Here is an 18,697-nt window from a genome sequence, read left to right as displayed (position 1 = left end):
TAAAATATCTCTTTTTAATTTTTAATATGTCCATGAAAATGAAATGATAAATATGGTTGATATTATATATATATATATATATATATATATATATATATAAAGTTTAATTCTCTTAAATTGAGTATTTTAATCAAATTTTTATCAAAAATGTTTTCATTAAGTGCTTAAAATATTATTGGTTTAGACAGTTTTTAGGTATAATTAGTCGTATAGTACCCGATGTGGGGTTAGTAGGTCTCTTTCACACAGGATTGACGAATGCCGTTAGTCAACGTGTCACGTGTCAGTCTGTAGTTTTTTTTATTTTTTTTAAAAATTTTTAATTTTTTTTTTAATTTTTTTTAATTTTTTGAAAAAAAATAAAAAATGCCACGTGTAAAGTCCCTGTGTGTGACACGTGGCATTGTTAGTACCACATGGCATTGTTAGTACCACATGACATTGTCAGTGCCACATGTCAATATCACTATCAGATGCCATTGTGTTGATTTGGATCTAGTCTCCATGTATGTCTTTTGTTTCAATTTAGTACCTAAGTATGTGTATCTGAGTCAATTTTGTCCCAATTTTTTTTCATAATTAAAATCCATTTTTTTTATAAAATTAAAAGTAATTAAGTATAAAAGTTTAACAAAAATTAAGTATTTGATATTTATATTAAAATTTAGTGGTAAAAGTTATTTTATTAAGTCATTTTTAATAATAAAAAAAATTAGTATAACATTCAAACCAATAGAAATTTTGGTTTAAAATTAGTAAGAGACAATATTGTTCTATTAAAAAAAATTAACAAAACATGAGTACTTAATAAAAAAGTAATTAATAAAGTAATATGTTAAAAAGTCGTTTTTAATAAAAAATATTCGTATAACATTTATATAAATAATAAATTTGGTCTGAAATTAAGAAGAAAAATATAAATATTAGTACTTAATTTTGTAAAAATATTTATACTTAATTATTTTTAATCTTATAAAAAATGGATTACAAAAATATTTTAATTATTAAAAAAAATTGGGACAAAATTGAATCAGATACACTTATTTAGATACTAAATTGAAACAAAAAGACATATATGGGGACTAAATCGAGATCAACACAATGACATCTGATAATGACACTAACACGTGACATTGCAATACCACGTGGCACTGACAACGCCACGTGTCACACACAGGGACTTGACACGTGGCATTTTTATTTTTTTTCCAAAAAATAAAAAATTAAAAAAAAAATCAAAAAATCACAGACTGACACGTGGCATGTTGACTAACGACTTTAGTCAACTCTATCTGGAAGAAACCTAATTGAAACACTTTTTCAAAAGTTGGGATGCAATTGACATTTTTTTAAATCGAGTACCTAACACCCTAACCCCAAACTGAGTATTATACGACTAATTATACCTGATTTTTACTATTTTATTACCGATATTTCTATTTTGGGTTTTGATGTAAATTTGATTATTTCATTTCATTTTCAATGTAAAATTTTATTTTTATATTAAGTTGATATGAAATTTTATTTCACTCTCATTTCTAATGTTAAAAAATATACCCGTCTATCTATTTTTTAAAATATTAATTATTATTATTATTATTTTATAAAAATTAAAATTCACTATAAAAAAGCATGATACTATTAAGTATCTAATGTCAAAATGATATTATTTTCTTTTTTTCCCATTTTAATATATATATATATATATATTACATATTACAAGTTACGAAATTAAAAATCAAATAAAAGTAAATATCAATTTTTTATATTACCTAATAAGTTATATGTGTTTTAATAAATTAAAAAAAAAATGAGTATGAAGATTCGGAAAAGTATGAGATGATATATATATATATATATATATATATATATATATATATATATATATATATATATATTCGTACTATTTTCATACCTTATTTAAAATATAAGTATTATCTATATATATATACATATATTTGTACTAAATTAATGTAAATTATTTGTCGTCTCTACTTATTCGTGAATTTGTTAATTTCTTTTATAATTTCATGTAAAATGACGATAAATTGGAGAAAATTAAAGAAAAAGATGAGTTAATCGATAAGTGGGAGGAAGAGAAAGAGCAAAACTGACAACTACAATTTTCCATTAAAATCAAAATTAAACGTGTTAATGAACTTATATATAAAAAATAAGATCAGATTATAATATAGAAGTGACTAAAATCATTACTTTAGAAATTGATTAATTAAAGTTAAACTAAACTTAAATTCCAAAATTTCAATCTGTACCACCAACATCTTTATTCGTATTATACTTCATTTTTATTCCGATAAATAGAATGTAAAATATCAACATATTATAAAAAAAGAAAAATAAAAGATGGAATTTACTATAGTTTTTGTCATTAATTTATTATATAGCATACTGTTAGAGTATATTTGTTCCTGTATACTAATACAAGTTTTTTCTAATAAGATTATGGCGTTTTAGAAATCTATAATTTATAATATATAGAATTACAATTTTCCAATATGTATATAAAGAAAACACAAAACATTCTTAAAAAATGAGGTATGTTCAAACCCAAGAGACTAACAGGGGAAGAAACAAAAGGATGAATAAGAGAGTAAAACCATAATAAGGAGGTGCTAGAGTAGAGCTACGATTTGGCAGCATAGGAAACGTGTCAGGTAAAGGCATTTCGCAGTTGTCACCGTTGAAATATATTCTTCTGGGAAATGCCCATCCATTACTTACTGTGAAAGAATTTGGATCTTTATCCAACAGTATTTCTGTTGTCACAACACCCACTTTGGCCTTTTCAGAATGCAATAGCTCATTGTTGTAAAAATCTATTCCCCAAAACAGCGAAACTCCATCTGCCACAGATTTATTTCTTAATTAGAACTGCACAGTAAGAGTATTTTGAGTTTTTGATTAATATAGCTATGGTTAAATGAAGTGTATGATCATGAAGACAGTACCTTGGATTCCGAGGGTGGGAAGTTTAGTGCTGTTGAAACTGTAGGTTGATGTTTTTTGAGTGAAACCAGGATGTTGGACCAGCAAGTTCCAGTTGGAGTAGTTTTTGTTGTAATTGTAGTTAGAAATGGTAAGCTTCACTCTCCACTGGTTCATATAGTTGTTCTTGAAATGCCAGTGGACTCGAACGGGGCACATGTGGTCGGTGCATTCAACGGTTTCAATCGTGTTGTCCTCATTGGACCGTGACAAGGAACCAGGCCTGGTAAGATAAGCACCCAAATGAATAGGGAGAGGGAATGAAAGTTACAAAGGCATTCACACAAATGTGAGTGAGCAATTGAAATACACACCTTATGCAAGAAGCTGTACTTTTATATGCTTCTCTGCATCCGCAACTGCAATTTCGGCAAGATGTGACGACGGGGTTGTAAAATGATGAGAGGGAAACACAGCATACCGGTAATGTGTTTGCTAAGAAACTTGAATACGCACATGTTGATTTCCAAGTTCCTGAAGTGCAAAATTTAGTAAACTAATCATTGACTGTGATCTAAGTTCAAAAGAAAAACCACTTGTTGCAGGAGAATGTTACATTACATGGCATGAGAAGATTAACTTACTGAGAACAGGAACTTGTCTTAGTCCCCCAAAATCTGAGGAGACCGAGGGATGAGTGTCAAGAAGGGGGCTACAAGTGTAACCAGGACCTGGGGCCATCAATGTAAGATTGTTAGGTGGTTGTCCAAGTGGGTTATCTCCCACGTTGCGCACTTCAAGTTCAAATGAAGAGAATGCACCGAAAGGATCAATAGACCAGGCAGAGAGGAGGCCACCACGGCAACAATGCTCTGACCTGTTTTCTGAGACCTCCGGAGAGAGATCAACTATGATGGGATCGTTCCTGCACGAATGTGGCATCTGAGAACCGCTGTAAGATGAGCAATTCCCTCTGTCGGTTGCTATGGCACCACTCATTGACCATATCACTTCACTCTTTGCCCATCTCCATCCTAGCTTCCACCCTGGTTTCTCCACATGCCGATACTGATGGTAGTTCTCAAGTCTCACCCTTGCCTGCACAAAACATTACATTCCAAGCTCGATTCTAGTTCAGATTTCAACAACAAAACAACATTCTAGTTGTGTGCTTCATTGTTTGTTTTATATTGTATGCAACAAAACGGTAGAACTTAATCAACTAGTTGGTGTCAGAAGAATAAACTTCAAATGCTTCTATTTAGTGTAATTTGCAAACCACCAGATATATGGTGTATAGTTCCAGGGGAATTTTTGCTGCGCTTTGTTGTGCATCATCATAACTGTGAAGTACTAAGTATGTGGTTCAAAAATCAATTTGCAGTTTAAGTGTGTAATTGTACTTACCAGATATCCATCATCTGTACGTTGGTAAATGTCAAAAGTTACGGAAATGTTCCCGGTTGGATCCAAAGGGTCAAAGCAATCTGCAGAGAATATTGAGAGCTAAATGAGCAAAAGAGAAGAAAGGAACAACAAAGAGAAGAAGATAAGGCAGTTAGAAAGACAAGAGCATAGGATTATGTAATGAAAACAGAAGAGAAGCAGCAGATAAAGGAGAAGTGCATTGCCTGAAAAAACGAAGAGAGCAAAAAAGATGATCAACTTGAGCGTAGGAACAAGGAGCACCATTTTGTTAGCGTTGAAAATAGGTAGGTTTGGGTGGCTTTATTTAATAAGTTGTTTATCAATCTAGAGAAACCCGTTATGTGTTGCTTCCTATTATACAGCACTAAATATCAAACAAGATGTCATTGGAAATATCACCTACTTTATACGACTAGACAAATCTTGAATTTGAACAACATTATAGACACCATTCATATATTCCACGCAGATACATATATGCTAAGCTACACAATAATGTTTTGAGAAAATTACACCTTTCATCTCTCATGAGACAGCTTTATGTATTGTTTGTTCCTTCCTAGGTTATGCTACCTGTCCTCCTTTAGTACCACATCATGGGAGAAATCAAGTAAACCTGATCTTGGAATTAAACAATGTATATTAAGATAACAGAATTTAAATCTAATTTAATCTCACAAAATCTCTTCTTTTCCGTTTTCTTTTGTCTCTAACTTCCTTCCACCTGAAAGTGGATACAAACTTCCAATGAAAATTTTCATTCCATGTGTGAGAAGTAGATAGATCACGAATTTTTGTATGTCCCTTGTCTTGGTTGTTGCAGCCTCTTGAGAGTCTGTGAAGTCCAAACGCTATCTAAGTCCTAACGTTAAGTCTTCTATTATTATATCCCTCAATTTTCAAATGTAGCACTCTGGATTTTTTTCTCTAAAATCTTTAAATTCTTATTTAAATAATCAAAATCTTCGTAAATTGAAGTGGTTAAATGGTCGTTTATTCACAGTTAACCACAAATAAATAAATATCAAAATTCCATTTTTCAAATCCCAATTGTTTAGAAAAACACCAACCTAAGTTTACTTTTCCTTTAAAAAGTTTGCAATATTTGTTTGTGATGTAATATTTTACATTTCAAAACACAATATATCGGTCTTCATGGAATTGCCTTGTTGTGTTGCGAGGCATGGCTTCCTGTCTTTGTCCATTAGCAACCGAATGTGTGAAAGGACATATTTAATATCTGAAAGGATTGTGATTCGTCTATTTATCTTAACTGATAAAAATACTAGCTTAAATAGTGCCATGAAACCATAGATTTTTACGCACATACATTATCCATTATCCAACTATGTCCCAACAGCTATGTAATGCTGCATCATTACCCAACAGCTATGTTCTTCAGCCGATCTTCAATAATTCGCTACCACTTTCTTTCAACCATCTAATTTTTCAATCTTGCTTTATAAATAATTACCTTTTCACAAGTTAGACTCTATTTTTATTGACTAAAGGTATCAAGTGATAAATGAAGTCAAAGATATATTTACTCCTTGCATACTTAAGGCATCTTCTTGCCGGCACATCCCAAATTTCCACAACCATTTGCCTGCGATTGTTGATATATGTAAAAACAACAAAAGGTCCAATAAAAGATGGTGCATGCGAAACATAATCCATATTATTTTTTATTTATAACTATTCCTTAGTTCTATTCATCCAATAATCTTCCAACTACTGGTATGTATTTTCAGAGACTGATTTGAAAAATACATGTCATATTATTATATTAAGTCGCTGTTTATGTCACCATCAATGGCCTACAAGACATCTATCTACATTACAACTGAAGTGATAAACACGCCCGGCAAAGGATAATTGAGTTTTTTTTTTTTTTCAATGGAATTCTATCATTTTCAGATCCATAAATAATCCCACAGCATACAAAGTGACTCTTGAAAAGAGACTATGCCAGTAACAATTTGCATCAATAAGAAAAATGATTGAACTTAGTTTTTTGACCGGTGATAAACTTGAGACAACTATGCTGTCTCACTAGAAGATGGCTGCAAGAGTGTAGAAGATGAGCCTAAAGGCTCATGCACAACTGAGTTTGAAGAAACAGATATGGGATTGCCCTCTAACTGCAACATGATACCCCCCAATATTTCAGTTAAACTTTTCTTGAATTCTTCTTCTGTAACCGTGTTTGTGTCATCGGCATTCACCATCTTAAAGGCTTCAACGATAACTTTATCCATCTGTCAAATCAAACACGCGGCTTTTTAATCTCTGGCTCAAGAAAATGAAGTCAACATTTATAAGAAGATATCATTGTATGCCATGATATGATGGCATGGACCAAGAGGAAAAATAAAAACTAGTTGTAGCACTGATTCATGCCAACTAAAACTTTTGAGCCTATAATACAGCAGCATCAATTTATAAACAAATGTGTCAATCTCTTTTATAAACACTAGCATTGAAGTGACTCATGCCAACATTTCAATAGAAAATGTCTTAATCTGTCCTATATTTTTTCAGCCTAGTTTAGTTCTTTAACAAAACTAACTATCTAGCAGCATACAGAATTCAATAGAGTGAAAGCAATTTCCAAATAGATGAACCTAAGTAGGAAAGAGGATGTCTTTGTCTGCATGCATTTAGTAATATACCTCTTCAATTGCACCAACTGGAGGCAAACCAGCAGATGGAGACACCAGATCTAGTGCCACCCGCAGATAGTCCTTTGATATTTTTCCATTGCGATCTTTTGGCAGATTCTCTAAAGCCAAGTTCAAAGTCTGCATCATGCGACAGATCGATGAATTTCATGTATGGATGAGTAAATTCAAAGAAAGAAAGATATTGAAATGAATCACAATAAAAATAAACCCGTTCTAGTTCAAACTTGTTGGATAAAAGTCTCTTAACGCCGCGTCCATCAAATGTGTTTTCACTGTGGGCGACAATGACAGGTTTCTCTTTAAGAATATCAACCACACTGAATGCCACTTTCTTAAATTCTTCCAAAAATGTCTCCTGAGCAGCAGGTTTGTCCAAAGCAGGCCCAGCTTGAGACAGTGCTGGATCCACAACGTTGTTGAAAACCTTCATGAAAAATTGCTAGTCAGGAGGATAAGTAAAAGAAAAAAAATGCTGAGACATATCTGTAAATAATCAAGTTTTGATACACAAAGTTCTAGTTTCAAAAACAAGCACTTAATTGTGTACAAGAAACACCATTCAAGGACAGAGTAGTTGCAGCATCTACCCAAGAATCTGACGTGGGAGGAACTCCTTGATCAACAGTGAGTCTCCCAAAAGCTTCAATTACATGTTCACGAAGTGATCCACTTGGGGACTCAATCTGAGAGAAAATGGATGCCATTTCTGCTTCATAACTTGGACCATTCACAAACTCAAGTAGATCTTCCCCTTCCATGCGAAGTATAACAATAGGGTCTCGCTTTAGTCCAGCAGCCATGCCCAAAAGAATGTCTGAGAGGACCTCTTTGAACTCCATCTTGCTTACTTTTTCTTGCTTGCCATGGGTGAACTCATTCAAGACCTATACACAAGGTCAATAGAATTTTCCACTCATATAGTCTTGTTCCATTATTTGTTCAAATTAAAGCATGGAAATTTGGGTAGTACATGCAGAAATTGTGAAAGGAGCTTGAGTACTTTTATTGAAAATATAATGACAGATCAAACTCTTCTTCAGATCAAGATAATTAATGCAGATACACATATTGGTTTACCTATGTACCACAAAAGTGAATCAATTTCTGGGAACAATTACAGCCCACTGGGTAAATTTTGCTGGGCAGTATATAGTGCTAGCATGATAATAGTACTTCATCATATTTCATAACAAATAGAAATGAAGGAAAATCAGCAACAGAAAAAGCCCACCGGTAAATCCACATTGAATGATATCACGTCATAAATTTAGAAACATATTGCTTCTTTTTCTTTCTTGGGGCTAAGTTGTCTTGTACTCTAAATTTTTTATTGCCCATATTTAGCAGAGTAAATTAGGTAAGGAATTTGCTTTTTCCCAAAGCATGCTATTAAAGGAACACCTTTTTTTGTGCACATGTGGAGCATTGGAGCTGGCACTAGCATTTTGGGTTGGGTCCCAGGAGTTCATCATTAACTATAATAACAGATTAACTTTTTGCTAATCCAAATCAAAACTACAATAACAGATTTAACTTTTTGATTCTCTAAAGTCTAGTATAAAATAACAATTCCCAGTTCTTCAATAGGAGGGTCTAGATCAAGTCTGGTTTAACATATATTAGCTGCTAAATTGCCAGCTTAACACTGTTTCTTCCTCTACATACGTCACCAGATTCCGCTTTCATGGAGAAAATTAAAAGCAAAAATAGAGTAAGGCAAGTAATTGCAGCAGATAAGGCAGATTTCCACTGGACCTACCAAGGTAACATGGTTCATGGATTATGAAACTTCTGGGGCCAGCTAGAAGTCAATTTTGAGAACTTATTCTAGAAAGCAAGCACCACATTAACAATAATTTTGAGAAATGTCACTGAAGACTTTTTTTATCCCTAGTTCAGACACAGACTGTTTCTTCATCAATATCAGAAGCACTAAACAGGTATATTTCTCTGAAAAGGAGCCACAGCCACAGAGAAAAAAAAATTAACAAAGGGAAAACCACATCCACAAGACATGGGAACTCAAACAAATTAGATGACGGTAGTGAGTATTTTATTATTGGTGATAAATTAGCTATTTTTTCTTAGTCATCATCATGATAGTATTGTCATGGACAGAGTTAAAATAAACTGCACTCGGAATACTGCCAAAGCGTAAGCCAATGCAAAAAAGTGAAAAAAAAAAGCCAAGCAGCCCCATACAACATCAATCTTGGTAGCAAGTTAGACACTTTGAAGCAACCGATTCGAGTGTTATAACCTGTTTTCCAAGTGGGAATCATAAACAATTGACAAAGAATTGTTTCATTCATGAGTAATTTCTTTCAAATAAAGACATGTATGCATATTTTCTTTCATGTTTAAGTTTAACCCCCACCCAACACAACACACAACAATATTGCCAAGATTCCAATCCAAGATATTTTCTAAACAAGACAAAAACCCAAAAAGGGAAAAAAAAAGTAGGGATTATTGGGCAAGAAAAAGAAAGAAAACAAGACCTCATAATAGATGTGATCTGAATCAGGACTAGTGCCTTGAGCAGGCAAACCAAGGCCAGCACCGATGTCAGCAACAGCAGGTTCAAGCTCCTTCATGGAGAGTTTCCCATCTCTGTCCTTATCCAACTCCTCAAACTTATTGTCCACAAAGTTGCTGAAAACCTGTTCATTTCCCACCAACTCCATAATCTTGGAACCATCCACAATCTCTCCCTTCGCACCATTTTTCCGCTTACTCGCCATTCTACCCTTCACCTCTAAAAGAGAAGTAACACTAACACTATCACTAACACCAACACCAACACCAACACAAAAACACTAATACCGTAACACCCTTTGGCCTGTGACTAGTTTATTAATGAGTTTGAACGCAGTGGAAGAGCAGGAGCAAGGAAAGGAAGAAGGTCATTATTGTATCAGTCAGCAATGGTGTGAAGTGTGAACCCCACACGTGGCTCCCCAGACCAAAGTATATACATGTAAATCTTCATCATATATCACATATAAACATGTAAGAGAAAAAGAGCAAACACAACATGTGCTCAAAAAATGTTGGTCCTGTTTGTTTTAGCAATTGGAAAGTTATTTCATCCACCACCAAGCAGACCTGCTTTGTCCCTTTTTCTTCTCTCTCTCTCTCTCGTAGTGAAATTCTTTGTACTTTTAGTTCTTATTTGATGTGATTTTATATATTCTTTCTTCATTTTCTCTGTGTGCCTAACTTCAGTCCAATAAATTATTGTGTGAAAAAAAAAAATTCACGCATGGACAATTTAACCACTTTAAACGGCTAATAAATTTAATAATTTTTATAGTATTTATTTTAGAAGTTATATTCTAATGACAACAGTTTTTAACACTGACTGTGTTTAAACTGAAATATTAGTGAGGTAAAATTTTCAATTTTCTAGTTAATGAACAATTTGTTGACAATAACGAGAAATAAGTACATCAGTTCATAATGTTTATTTGTGAATAACACTCAAATTAGTAAGTGAATGAGAAAATAATGAGTACAAAAGTAAATATGAATACTAAAAGAGTGGGTTGAAGTAGTCTTTCAAATTTAATATAGGCCTGTATAGTTTAATCCTTTGATTAATGTCATAATCGTATTAGGTGTTATAATGTTGATGTAACTAAATAATATATTAGATATGTGATAAAAAATTAGTCAACTTGACACATTTTATCTCCTAAGCCATTATTAATTAATTTGTTAATAACAGTTTATTTCATATTTTGAATATATCGATGTTCATATAAGTCCAGGAAGTTCAAAATCCAAGTAGAATGGTTGTAAAATAATTTCTTTAAATTCATATTTTTGAAGAATATGAAAGAGTTTTGAATGATTTTTAAATGATTCATTTGTTTACTCTGACATTTGAACTTCAAAAAACTTAGTATGGTACTAACTATACTATGTGAAGATATTTAATGAAACAATTTTTTTCCAAACATGTGTAGTAATAATTTGAAGTTACTATTCATAAACTTATTATTTTAAAATTTTGAATTAAGAGTTGTTTATGTATAAATTAGACCCATGCTCTCTCACACTAACCCAACATCTAACTGCTAAAAATTGTCTAGTAAAAAAATTCCAGGTTTTTTACATTCTAGTTCTTAAGTGAGTAAGTAAACAAGAAAAAAAAGTCACACACTTTCTTATCCATGAAAGTTTTTGTATGATATAAGAAATTTCAAAGTAGATTATGATATAATAAAATATCTGTGATGGAGTGATATTTTTAGGTATATGAAATTAAAGAGGGAGAAAGTAGAAACATGTCGGAGACCACTAATCCCAATATATAGATCTTGACTTTGGGCCAATGGCCCAATTCAGATTAGTTTCAGATAAGCGTCGGTGTTGCACTTCATTTCCTTTTCACTGTGATTTCTCATCTTCATCTTCTTCACTTCCTTGTAGAATGATGTTAACAATTTGGGGTGGATTGTGATGGAAGAAAAAAAAATAACTATATTTATTTATAATTAATTCCTCGATATATAAATGTGAGAAAGATATATATAACGAACAAATAAAGTAGTTGAACTATGTGATGGTAACTGAACTTTGTGAATTCTACATCTCCTTATCTAAACAGTTATGGTTAGTTTTAGTGACATATATATTTTGTTTCTCAGGTCTAATTAGATTAAATTGAGTCAAATCAAATTATAACTAAATTAATAAGAACTCTAATTTAGATAATGTGATTAATATAATGTTTTAGTATAAATAATTCATAATAAAATTTGTATGATTAAGGTATTTCAAATAATATTTTTTAATTTTACATAATAGAATTTTATCGCATTTTATTTTATTTTTCAATAAAAAACTGATTTCCTGTCTTTCTTAAATCCAACTTTGGAAATCTATGTTCGTTCAAATAATTGAAAGCGGTAGGTAGCTAGGTAGGCAAGTTGGTCTTTTATGTTTATTTATTTGAACATAAATATTTTAAAAGAGAAATATGTAATTTTAAAATAATGAAAAATATAGTTCGACATTGGAAAGTGTGTCCTAAAGTATACATTACCAATTGTCTTGATTGACCATAGGTTTGACTCTACGTATTCACTTCTTGAACAAGCAACTGGTCAGTATAAATACCTCTTGCTTCTGTTTTAAGATACGATATACTTCACAAAGAAATACAACGTATATACGAACTATAAATAGAAACTACAAGACAAAAAATTTTAGCTTGAGATAGAAGGATTCCCGAATCTATCAACAAACCTAATCAAAGAAACTATGATCCCATCAAATACATATCCAACATTAACGCAATCAAAACATTAATTGTTTAAACCAATGTTGGCACCAAAAATGTTGGTCCTTTATATCTCTCTTTTGAACCATTCATAAGCTTACATTTTAAGAAAACAAATAAAAAATATACTTTATTTTGCTTTATCTTATTTTAGTTATTTATCGTTCTAAATTTAGTTTTAGTAATTTATCTTTTAAGTTTAGATCATTTAGTTCATTTTAAAAAATTGGTTGGTACTTGCTTTAAGATTTAGTTTTAAAAGTTTTGTATTAACTAAATGAAAAAGTAGGAATTATTATTAGATTCACATGAAAATTTTAAAAAATTATGTTAAAATGAAAAAATATATAACATAACCCTATGCGTTAAAGCAAAACAAGATTTAGATTATATTTATTACATTAGTAATAAAGTATTTTTATAATATTGTATATTATAATGCAATGTGAAATACTATGAAGTGAATAGTGTTGCCCTAAGGTTATGTTTCTGATATCTAAAAGGAATTTGATAATGGAAGGTATTTATGAGTTCTAACATTGACATAATTGGAAGTTGTTAACTCATTTGCAGTCAATAACATTATTATGATCATTCATCTCCATTCTCTGCATAATTGAGAGACCCACGCCCCTTCTTCTACCCACATGCATGCACTCTGCATATTCATACGTTTGTGCTTCTCGATACTGATTCTCTTATCATCTTTAATGAAAAAGGACAACTTTTAAATTATATTTTCCACTTCTTCATCATTGCCAGATTGTGATTATATTTTATTCACACTCCCACTTTCTGTTTGCCCAAAAATCAAGTTCCAATTAGATATGATATCAAAGCTGCTTCTCAGTTTCTAAATCTAGTCAACTTTATGTATATAAACTTTAATATCAATATAATGTTGGTTTTTTGGATGAAGAATACACATAAATTTTACCAATAGTTAACTCAAATGAATATTTTTTTTTATAATTCAAATGAATTCATTTATGCGAAATATATAGTTAAAAAGTACGATATCATGTGCTTGTTGACCATTTGATATGGTGGCCAATTCTACTATATTATTATGATATCTTTTTATAACGCTGAACAAAATGCAGTAAGAAAGAGCTCGTAGATATGTGGTAGTACGGATGTGTGATTATGTTGCGCATTTAATACAAATTACGGCGAGCGAGTGTTCCTAAGTTTTGGAGGACTCACATCACATCACATCACATGTGAATTTTTGTTTTCAGTGTACGGCACGCTGTTTTGAAGACAGTGGGTGATTCAAGATTGAATTTTGAAGTGTGCTTCGCAGTTTTCTGTTCTCGCATGTGAGCGTTTTGTTGAATTTCATGAAGTGGGTCCTTCTTTCTCTTGTGCCTCTGAACATCCTTTCTGGAAATGTATGGCTTCCCACTCTCTCTCTCTCTGCTGCAACAATATATATACACACAACTACTGAAGTCTCTCAGTTCCAAACTCAATCGTTGCATCATCTTCACTTCAACCACAATCACAGTTAGTTATGGGTATTCGTCTTCCGATATTTATGGCTGTTCATGCGAACAAGATATTGAAGTGGCAGCAGCATCTGCATAATAGAAACAACTCGAACGTTCCGAAGGGTCACGTAGCGGTGTATGTGGGAGAGGCTCAAAAGAAGAGGTTCGTGGTTCCAATATCTTACTTGAACCATCCTTCGTTTCTTGATTTGCTCAACCGAGCTCAGGAAGAATTTGGCTACAATCATCCAATGGGAGGTCTCACTATCCCTTGCAAAGAAGAGGCATTCATCTCTCTCACCTCTCAATTACGTTCCTGAAACATATATTAATTTCCTCTCTCTCTGTCTTTTCTCGCCATTTTCACAGTTTTTTTCATACGTACTAACACAAATACGTCATAAGATGTATTTCATTGTACACAGTTTTATTATATATGTATAAGTATTGACTACGATTTCTCAGAACTCTACCAAATTCATTTTTCTGCCATTCATATGCTGCTTGTTCAGTGTTGCAGCTTTCCTTTGTAGTTATCATCTTCTTCTATATCTATATATTGTAGATGATGATTAATCAGATTTTGGAGTAGAATCTTATCCGATAGTAATAGAAAAATGGAATTATGATAGTGTATTCAATTATGCTTAGTGTTATATATACCTATATAGAATGCAGTTAGCAGCTGAATATTGAAATCTTATTTGCAACAGTGCATGTTTGCAGTTTCTTGTATTTTAATCCTCGAGCAGTGCAAATTTTGTCCAATGTGTCATAGCCATCCAAACATAATTATTGTCTTTTTTAGTAAAGTTAAATATTTTGTTCTAAAAATATTCTTATTGTCTGCGTATGTACTAATTTTAGAAATAAGGATTAAATAATATAAAAACTTCTTTTTGGTTTTTAATTAATCACATTATAAAACGATAAAAGTTTAAACATTTAATGTACCAAAGCACAACTTAGTTATTTGTTATGTGGTCCCTACACATATCTCAAGTTGAAATTTAAAAAGTATACTTCAACAAGTTAGTTAAAATATATATAACTATTAATAAAAATAATTGTTTTAGAAATTATTTGGTAACTAGTTTTTGGTATATACATTTTGTTTTTAATTTTATCTTTATCAATAAATTATTTTATTCTTTATATTTAATTATATTTTTTATTTTAATAATAATTAGAAATTTTAATTTTTAAATTTTTTAAAAGATCATAAGATAATGCACATATATATATATATATATATATATATATATATATATATATATTATAAGAAAATTATCAAATAATAGATTTTATGACAAAAAAATGTTTAGAAATTAATTTAGTAACTAATTTTTTAATTAGAGATGTATTTAGAAACCAACTTTTTTTAAGTAGTCAAAATCTAGGTATTTAAATTTTAGTGACTAATTTAAAAATCAATTAATAATAAAAATTATTTTAGTTATTAATTTAAATAAAAAAATCAAATATTTTTTAAAATCATTTTATCTCACTTTTCAATTTCTCTTTCTTGTTTATTTCAAAATTTTAAAGTTATCAACTGTTTTTTTTCCCTATCATTAACTAGTTCTAATTTTTTTTTTCGATAAATAACCATCTTCTTTGTTAAATAACGGAGTTAGATTGACATGATTCAAATAGATTAATGGAATATAAAAACAAAGGCTTTAAAATTTGAATATGAATCAAATATTGAAATTTTAACTTGATGTAAACATGTTTATGAGACTCAATCTCGTTGTTCTTCAAATTTTGTGATATGGTTATATGGTATTGAGAGATTAACGTAATTTTGATTTTTTTTTAATTTTATTTTTTTAAATTAAATATAGAAAACAATGATCTATATAACAGAAATAAAAAAACAACTTTAGAATTAATAGTCTTATTTTAATTCACACCATATAAAAGTTATAGAATTCTGAATTATAAGAGTCTATGACTTATTAATCATATTATTATTCTCACATCTTTCTTGAGTGTGTGTTGTGAATATTTGTTCTCAAACTGAATTATTTGAATAATTCCCTTCTAATCTCATCATTTTGCATACAAACTATAAATTAAAGTATAGATTACTTTCATTGATCTAAATTAAATTCTATCTAACAATTCGGCGTTGTAGATAAGTTACTTTATCATAATTCAATTATTCCACAGTTAGGGCGTAGCTCTCACAAATCTTGGGCTTTTATTTGCATCCCCATGATTACTGTCTATACCCGTACTAATATATAGCAAAAAGACTAAATTATATACATAAATATTAATTTTATAAAATAAATTGTTTGAGACAAATATTGAATCATTTATAGAATTTTTCATATTTTTATTAATTTTTTAGCTTTATTATATGAAGAAGTCTATCTATCAATTTGAATGTTCAATCTTTTAAACCTTTTATTATTTAGATAATTCAAAAAATTATTTTTAATTACTTGTTTATTTTATTTAAAGAACACTTATTTTTTATATATAACTTTTTATTCTCTCGGTAATTCAATTCCTTCTACATTTAGCAAATTCTCTAATCACAAAAATACCTTCTCTAACATTTATTAACATTTAAAAACGAATAAATATTAAAATTGTGGAAGTCAATGTAGATATATTTATTCTTTTATATAGTTATTTTAGACCACTATTTACAAAATTTATAAAATTATTAATTATAAATATATATTTTTTAAATAAATACTTGATAATATTGTTTTTTTTTGTGATTATTATTTTATAAATTTTTTTAATGAATATACATATCAACATAAAAGATGGGAACTACCTGACACCTTAAATTATGATGTATTATGTGATCTACAATTAATTGTTTCCATCCATCTCATAGATCACAAAGGTACAACTTGATCTAATAAAAATAACATAGTAATGATATTTGACATATATTATATTCATGTGATACACAGTAAAATAGTCATAAAAATTTGGTATTTGTAAATGAGAAAAAGAATAAAATGTAATAAAAAGTAATATCAAAGAGTAAACAAGTTTGATGTTAAAATATTACTCAAAGAATATATCAAACATTTAAAGCTCCAAACAAGCTACTCAAAATAAATACTACTATATTTAATCACATGTGAACTTTACATTGGGCTAATTTGTCTTCTGGCTCAACTATAATGGTTAGGGGTGGCAAAACGGGCTGGACCCAACGGGCCAGCCCGTCAACCCGTTCTGGCTCGTCCCGTCCAGTTCGTCAACTTGACGGGTCAAAGTACGGGCCAGTTCGTCCTGGCCCGTTGACCCGTTTTAAAAAAATAAAATAAAATAAAAGTAATTAAAAAGATTAATTTTTTAGATTACATATTTTAAATGTATAAATATATAATAGTATTGTAATTTAAATCATTAACACCTACAAATTAAATTTGAATTATTAGTTATAATTAAATAATTTAATATGTAAATTTAATAATTATTTTAACTTATCTAATTAAAAACATTAACTAATCAATTAAAAGTTAAAATAATATTTTATTTGATTAAATATGACTTTAATAATAATTTATATGTATATATAAACAAATTTAAAAAATAAAACAAATTAAAAAATTTGAAAACTAATTAAAAAAATTAAAAAAAAATTAAAAAAACTAGATGGGCCAGCCCGTTAACCCGTCCTATACGGGACGAATTGTGACTTTTGACCCATTTCTGTTTGACGGGCTAGCCCAGCCCGACCCGTTTTTTGACGGGCCACATAGACCGGGCCAAAACGGACCGGGCTGGCCTGTTTGCCACCCTTAATAATGGTTTCAGGTCACATTTTGTTTATGCTACTAAAAACACATGAGATAAAGTCAAAAACAAAAGAAAAGGCAAGACACATGGATAAAAAAGTAAATTTAAAAAAAAGGTGCTAAAAAGAAGCAACTTACAATAAGAGTGAATCCCCACTAGAGACATGCTTCTCAAGAATCCATTCTGGTGCTAGTTCTTATAACAAATCCAACTGCTCCTCAACTTCATCTACAAATACGAACCAAAAAAGCTTTTAGTTAATTGAAAAAAAAAATTAACAATAGTAATCCTTTCAACATAAAACATTGCCTTACTTCTGTCAACAATATCACTGTGGCTTGAGACTATCTTCCTTACAAGCTCCATTTTAGTAATACAATTCTGTTGTTGAAGCAAGAGGCGAATCATGTCAAAGAGATTAGGGAGGTTAGCTATAATTTTATTTTCGTTTCTTTGCTTCTTGAGCCGTTGTCGCTTGCTCCTAATACTCAAGCTTTTAGGACAAAGGAAACATTTAAACAATAAACTGGAAAATTATTTTAATTTTTAAGATAGTCAAATGTACAACTATAATAAGAATTTACTGCATTAATATTTTAATATCTTTTTCTATTTTTTAAATTAAACTATTAATATTTACTATTACATAATAAAATAAAGGGGTAAATAGTTATTTTATTTGGATGGTGGCGAAAGTATCGTAGTTCAAAAATTAAGTGAAAGAATAAAATAACACTTTACTTTTTTACTACTGCCTTGTAATTTGGCACTGGATATGGAAATTTTTAGGAATAAGAAATGGAGATTATATTTACCATCTTTAGTCTGGCCTGCTATGCTTATTAATTCTGATTCTAGCTTTTGGTTTTCTGGAATTTAATTGTTTAGGTTCAAAATTAAATTTGTCATTACTTTATGGTAAAGTTATTGTTGGATTGATTTTTCATGAGAATTTTCAGCTTTGTTAATAAAAAAATATCAACTTTCATTAAATTTACATGTCAATTTTTACAAAAAAGACAATAGGATTTAACAACGTAAAGATTAATATATAGTCTATAGATTAAATTAATGGAACC

The 18,697-nt window shown here is 30.2% G+C and overlaps 3 protein-coding genes across 3 annotated transcripts; 1 reads left to right on the top strand and 2 right to left on the bottom strand.

Annotated features, from left to right (window-relative positions):
* Nucleotides 1-2,562: 2,562 nt before the first annotated feature.
* LOC114164735 (COBRA-like protein 2) lies at nucleotides 2,563-4,616 on the bottom strand. The gene is made up of 5 exons (XM_028049488.1): nucleotides 4,354-4,616; nucleotides 3,591-4,044; nucleotides 3,321-3,480; nucleotides 2,970-3,229; nucleotides 2,563-2,864 (listed from the first exon to the last, which is right to left on the bottom strand). The coding sequence occupies exons 2-5, from the start codon at nucleotides 3,943-3,945 to the stop codon at nucleotides 2,563-2,565; spliced, it is 1,077 nt and encodes a 358-aa protein (XP_027905289.1). The 5' UTR covers nucleotides 3,946-4,044; nucleotides 4,354-4,616.
* A 1,624-nt stretch (nucleotides 4,617-6,240) lies between these two features.
* On the bottom strand, nucleotides 6,241-10,214 carry LOC114163970. The gene is made up of 5 exons (XM_028048389.1): nucleotides 9,560-10,214; nucleotides 7,646-7,942; nucleotides 7,267-7,482; nucleotides 7,047-7,175; nucleotides 6,241-6,632 (listed from the first exon to the last, which is right to left on the bottom strand). The coding sequence occupies exons 1-5, from the start codon at nucleotides 9,800-9,802 to the stop codon at nucleotides 6,414-6,416; spliced, it is 1,104 nt and encodes a 367-aa protein (XP_027904190.1). The 5' UTR covers nucleotides 9,803-10,214; the 3' UTR covers nucleotides 6,241-6,413.
* Nucleotides 10,215-13,430: 3,216 nt separating this feature from the next.
* LOC114163971 (auxin-responsive protein SAUR21-like) lies at nucleotides 13,431-14,793 on the top strand. Its single transcript, XM_028048390.1, has one exon. It carries the CDS (start codon nucleotides 13,865-13,867, stop codon nucleotides 14,159-14,161), a length of 297 nt encoding a protein of 98 aa, XP_027904191.1. The 5' UTR covers nucleotides 13,431-13,864; the 3' UTR covers nucleotides 14,162-14,793.
* Nucleotides 14,794-18,697: the final 3,904 nt, after the last annotated feature.

The sequence above is a fragment of the Vigna unguiculata genome, chromosome 9, assembly GCF_004118075.2.
Source record: "Vigna unguiculata cultivar IT97K-499-35 chromosome 9, ASM411807v1, whole genome shotgun sequence".
NCBI lineage: Eukaryota > Viridiplantae > Streptophyta > Magnoliopsida > Fabales > Fabaceae > Vigna > Vigna unguiculata.
Note: the sequence above shows the minus strand (reverse complement) of the source record. Positions and strands in the feature narration are given on the sequence as shown.

Excerpts from the sequence above, each read along its gene's own strand:
- LOC114164735 (XM_028049488.1), bottom strand. The coding sequence starts at position 3,945 with ATGAGTGGTGCCATAGCAACCGACAGAGGGAATTGCTCATCTTACAGC. Across the intron at positions 3,230-3,320 it reads AGTACAGCTTCTTGCATAAG|GCCTGGTTCCTTGTCACGGT; the intron begins GTGTGTATTTCA and ends TTATCTTACCAG. Across the intron at positions 2,865-2,969 it reads TCCCACCCTCGGAATCCAAG|ATGGAGTTTCGCTGTTTTGG; the intron begins GTACTGTCTTCA and ends AATCTGTGGCAG.
- LOC114163970 (XM_028048389.1), bottom strand. The coding sequence starts at position 9,802 with ATGGCGAGTAAGCGGAAAAATGGTGCGAAGGGAGAGATTGTGGATGGT. Across the intron at positions 7,943-9,559 it reads CAGATCACATCTATTATGAG|GTCTTGAATGAGTTCACCCA; the intron begins GTCTTGTTTTCT and ends CCTTGTGTATAG. Across the intron at positions 7,176-7,266 it reads ACAAGTTTGAACTAGAACGG|ACTTTGAACTTGGCTTTAGA; the intron begins GTTTATTTTTAT and ends CGCATGATGCAG.
- LOC114163971 (XM_028048390.1), top strand. The coding sequence starts at position 13,865 with ATGGGTATTCGTCTTCCGATATTTATGGCTGTTCATGCGAACAAGATA.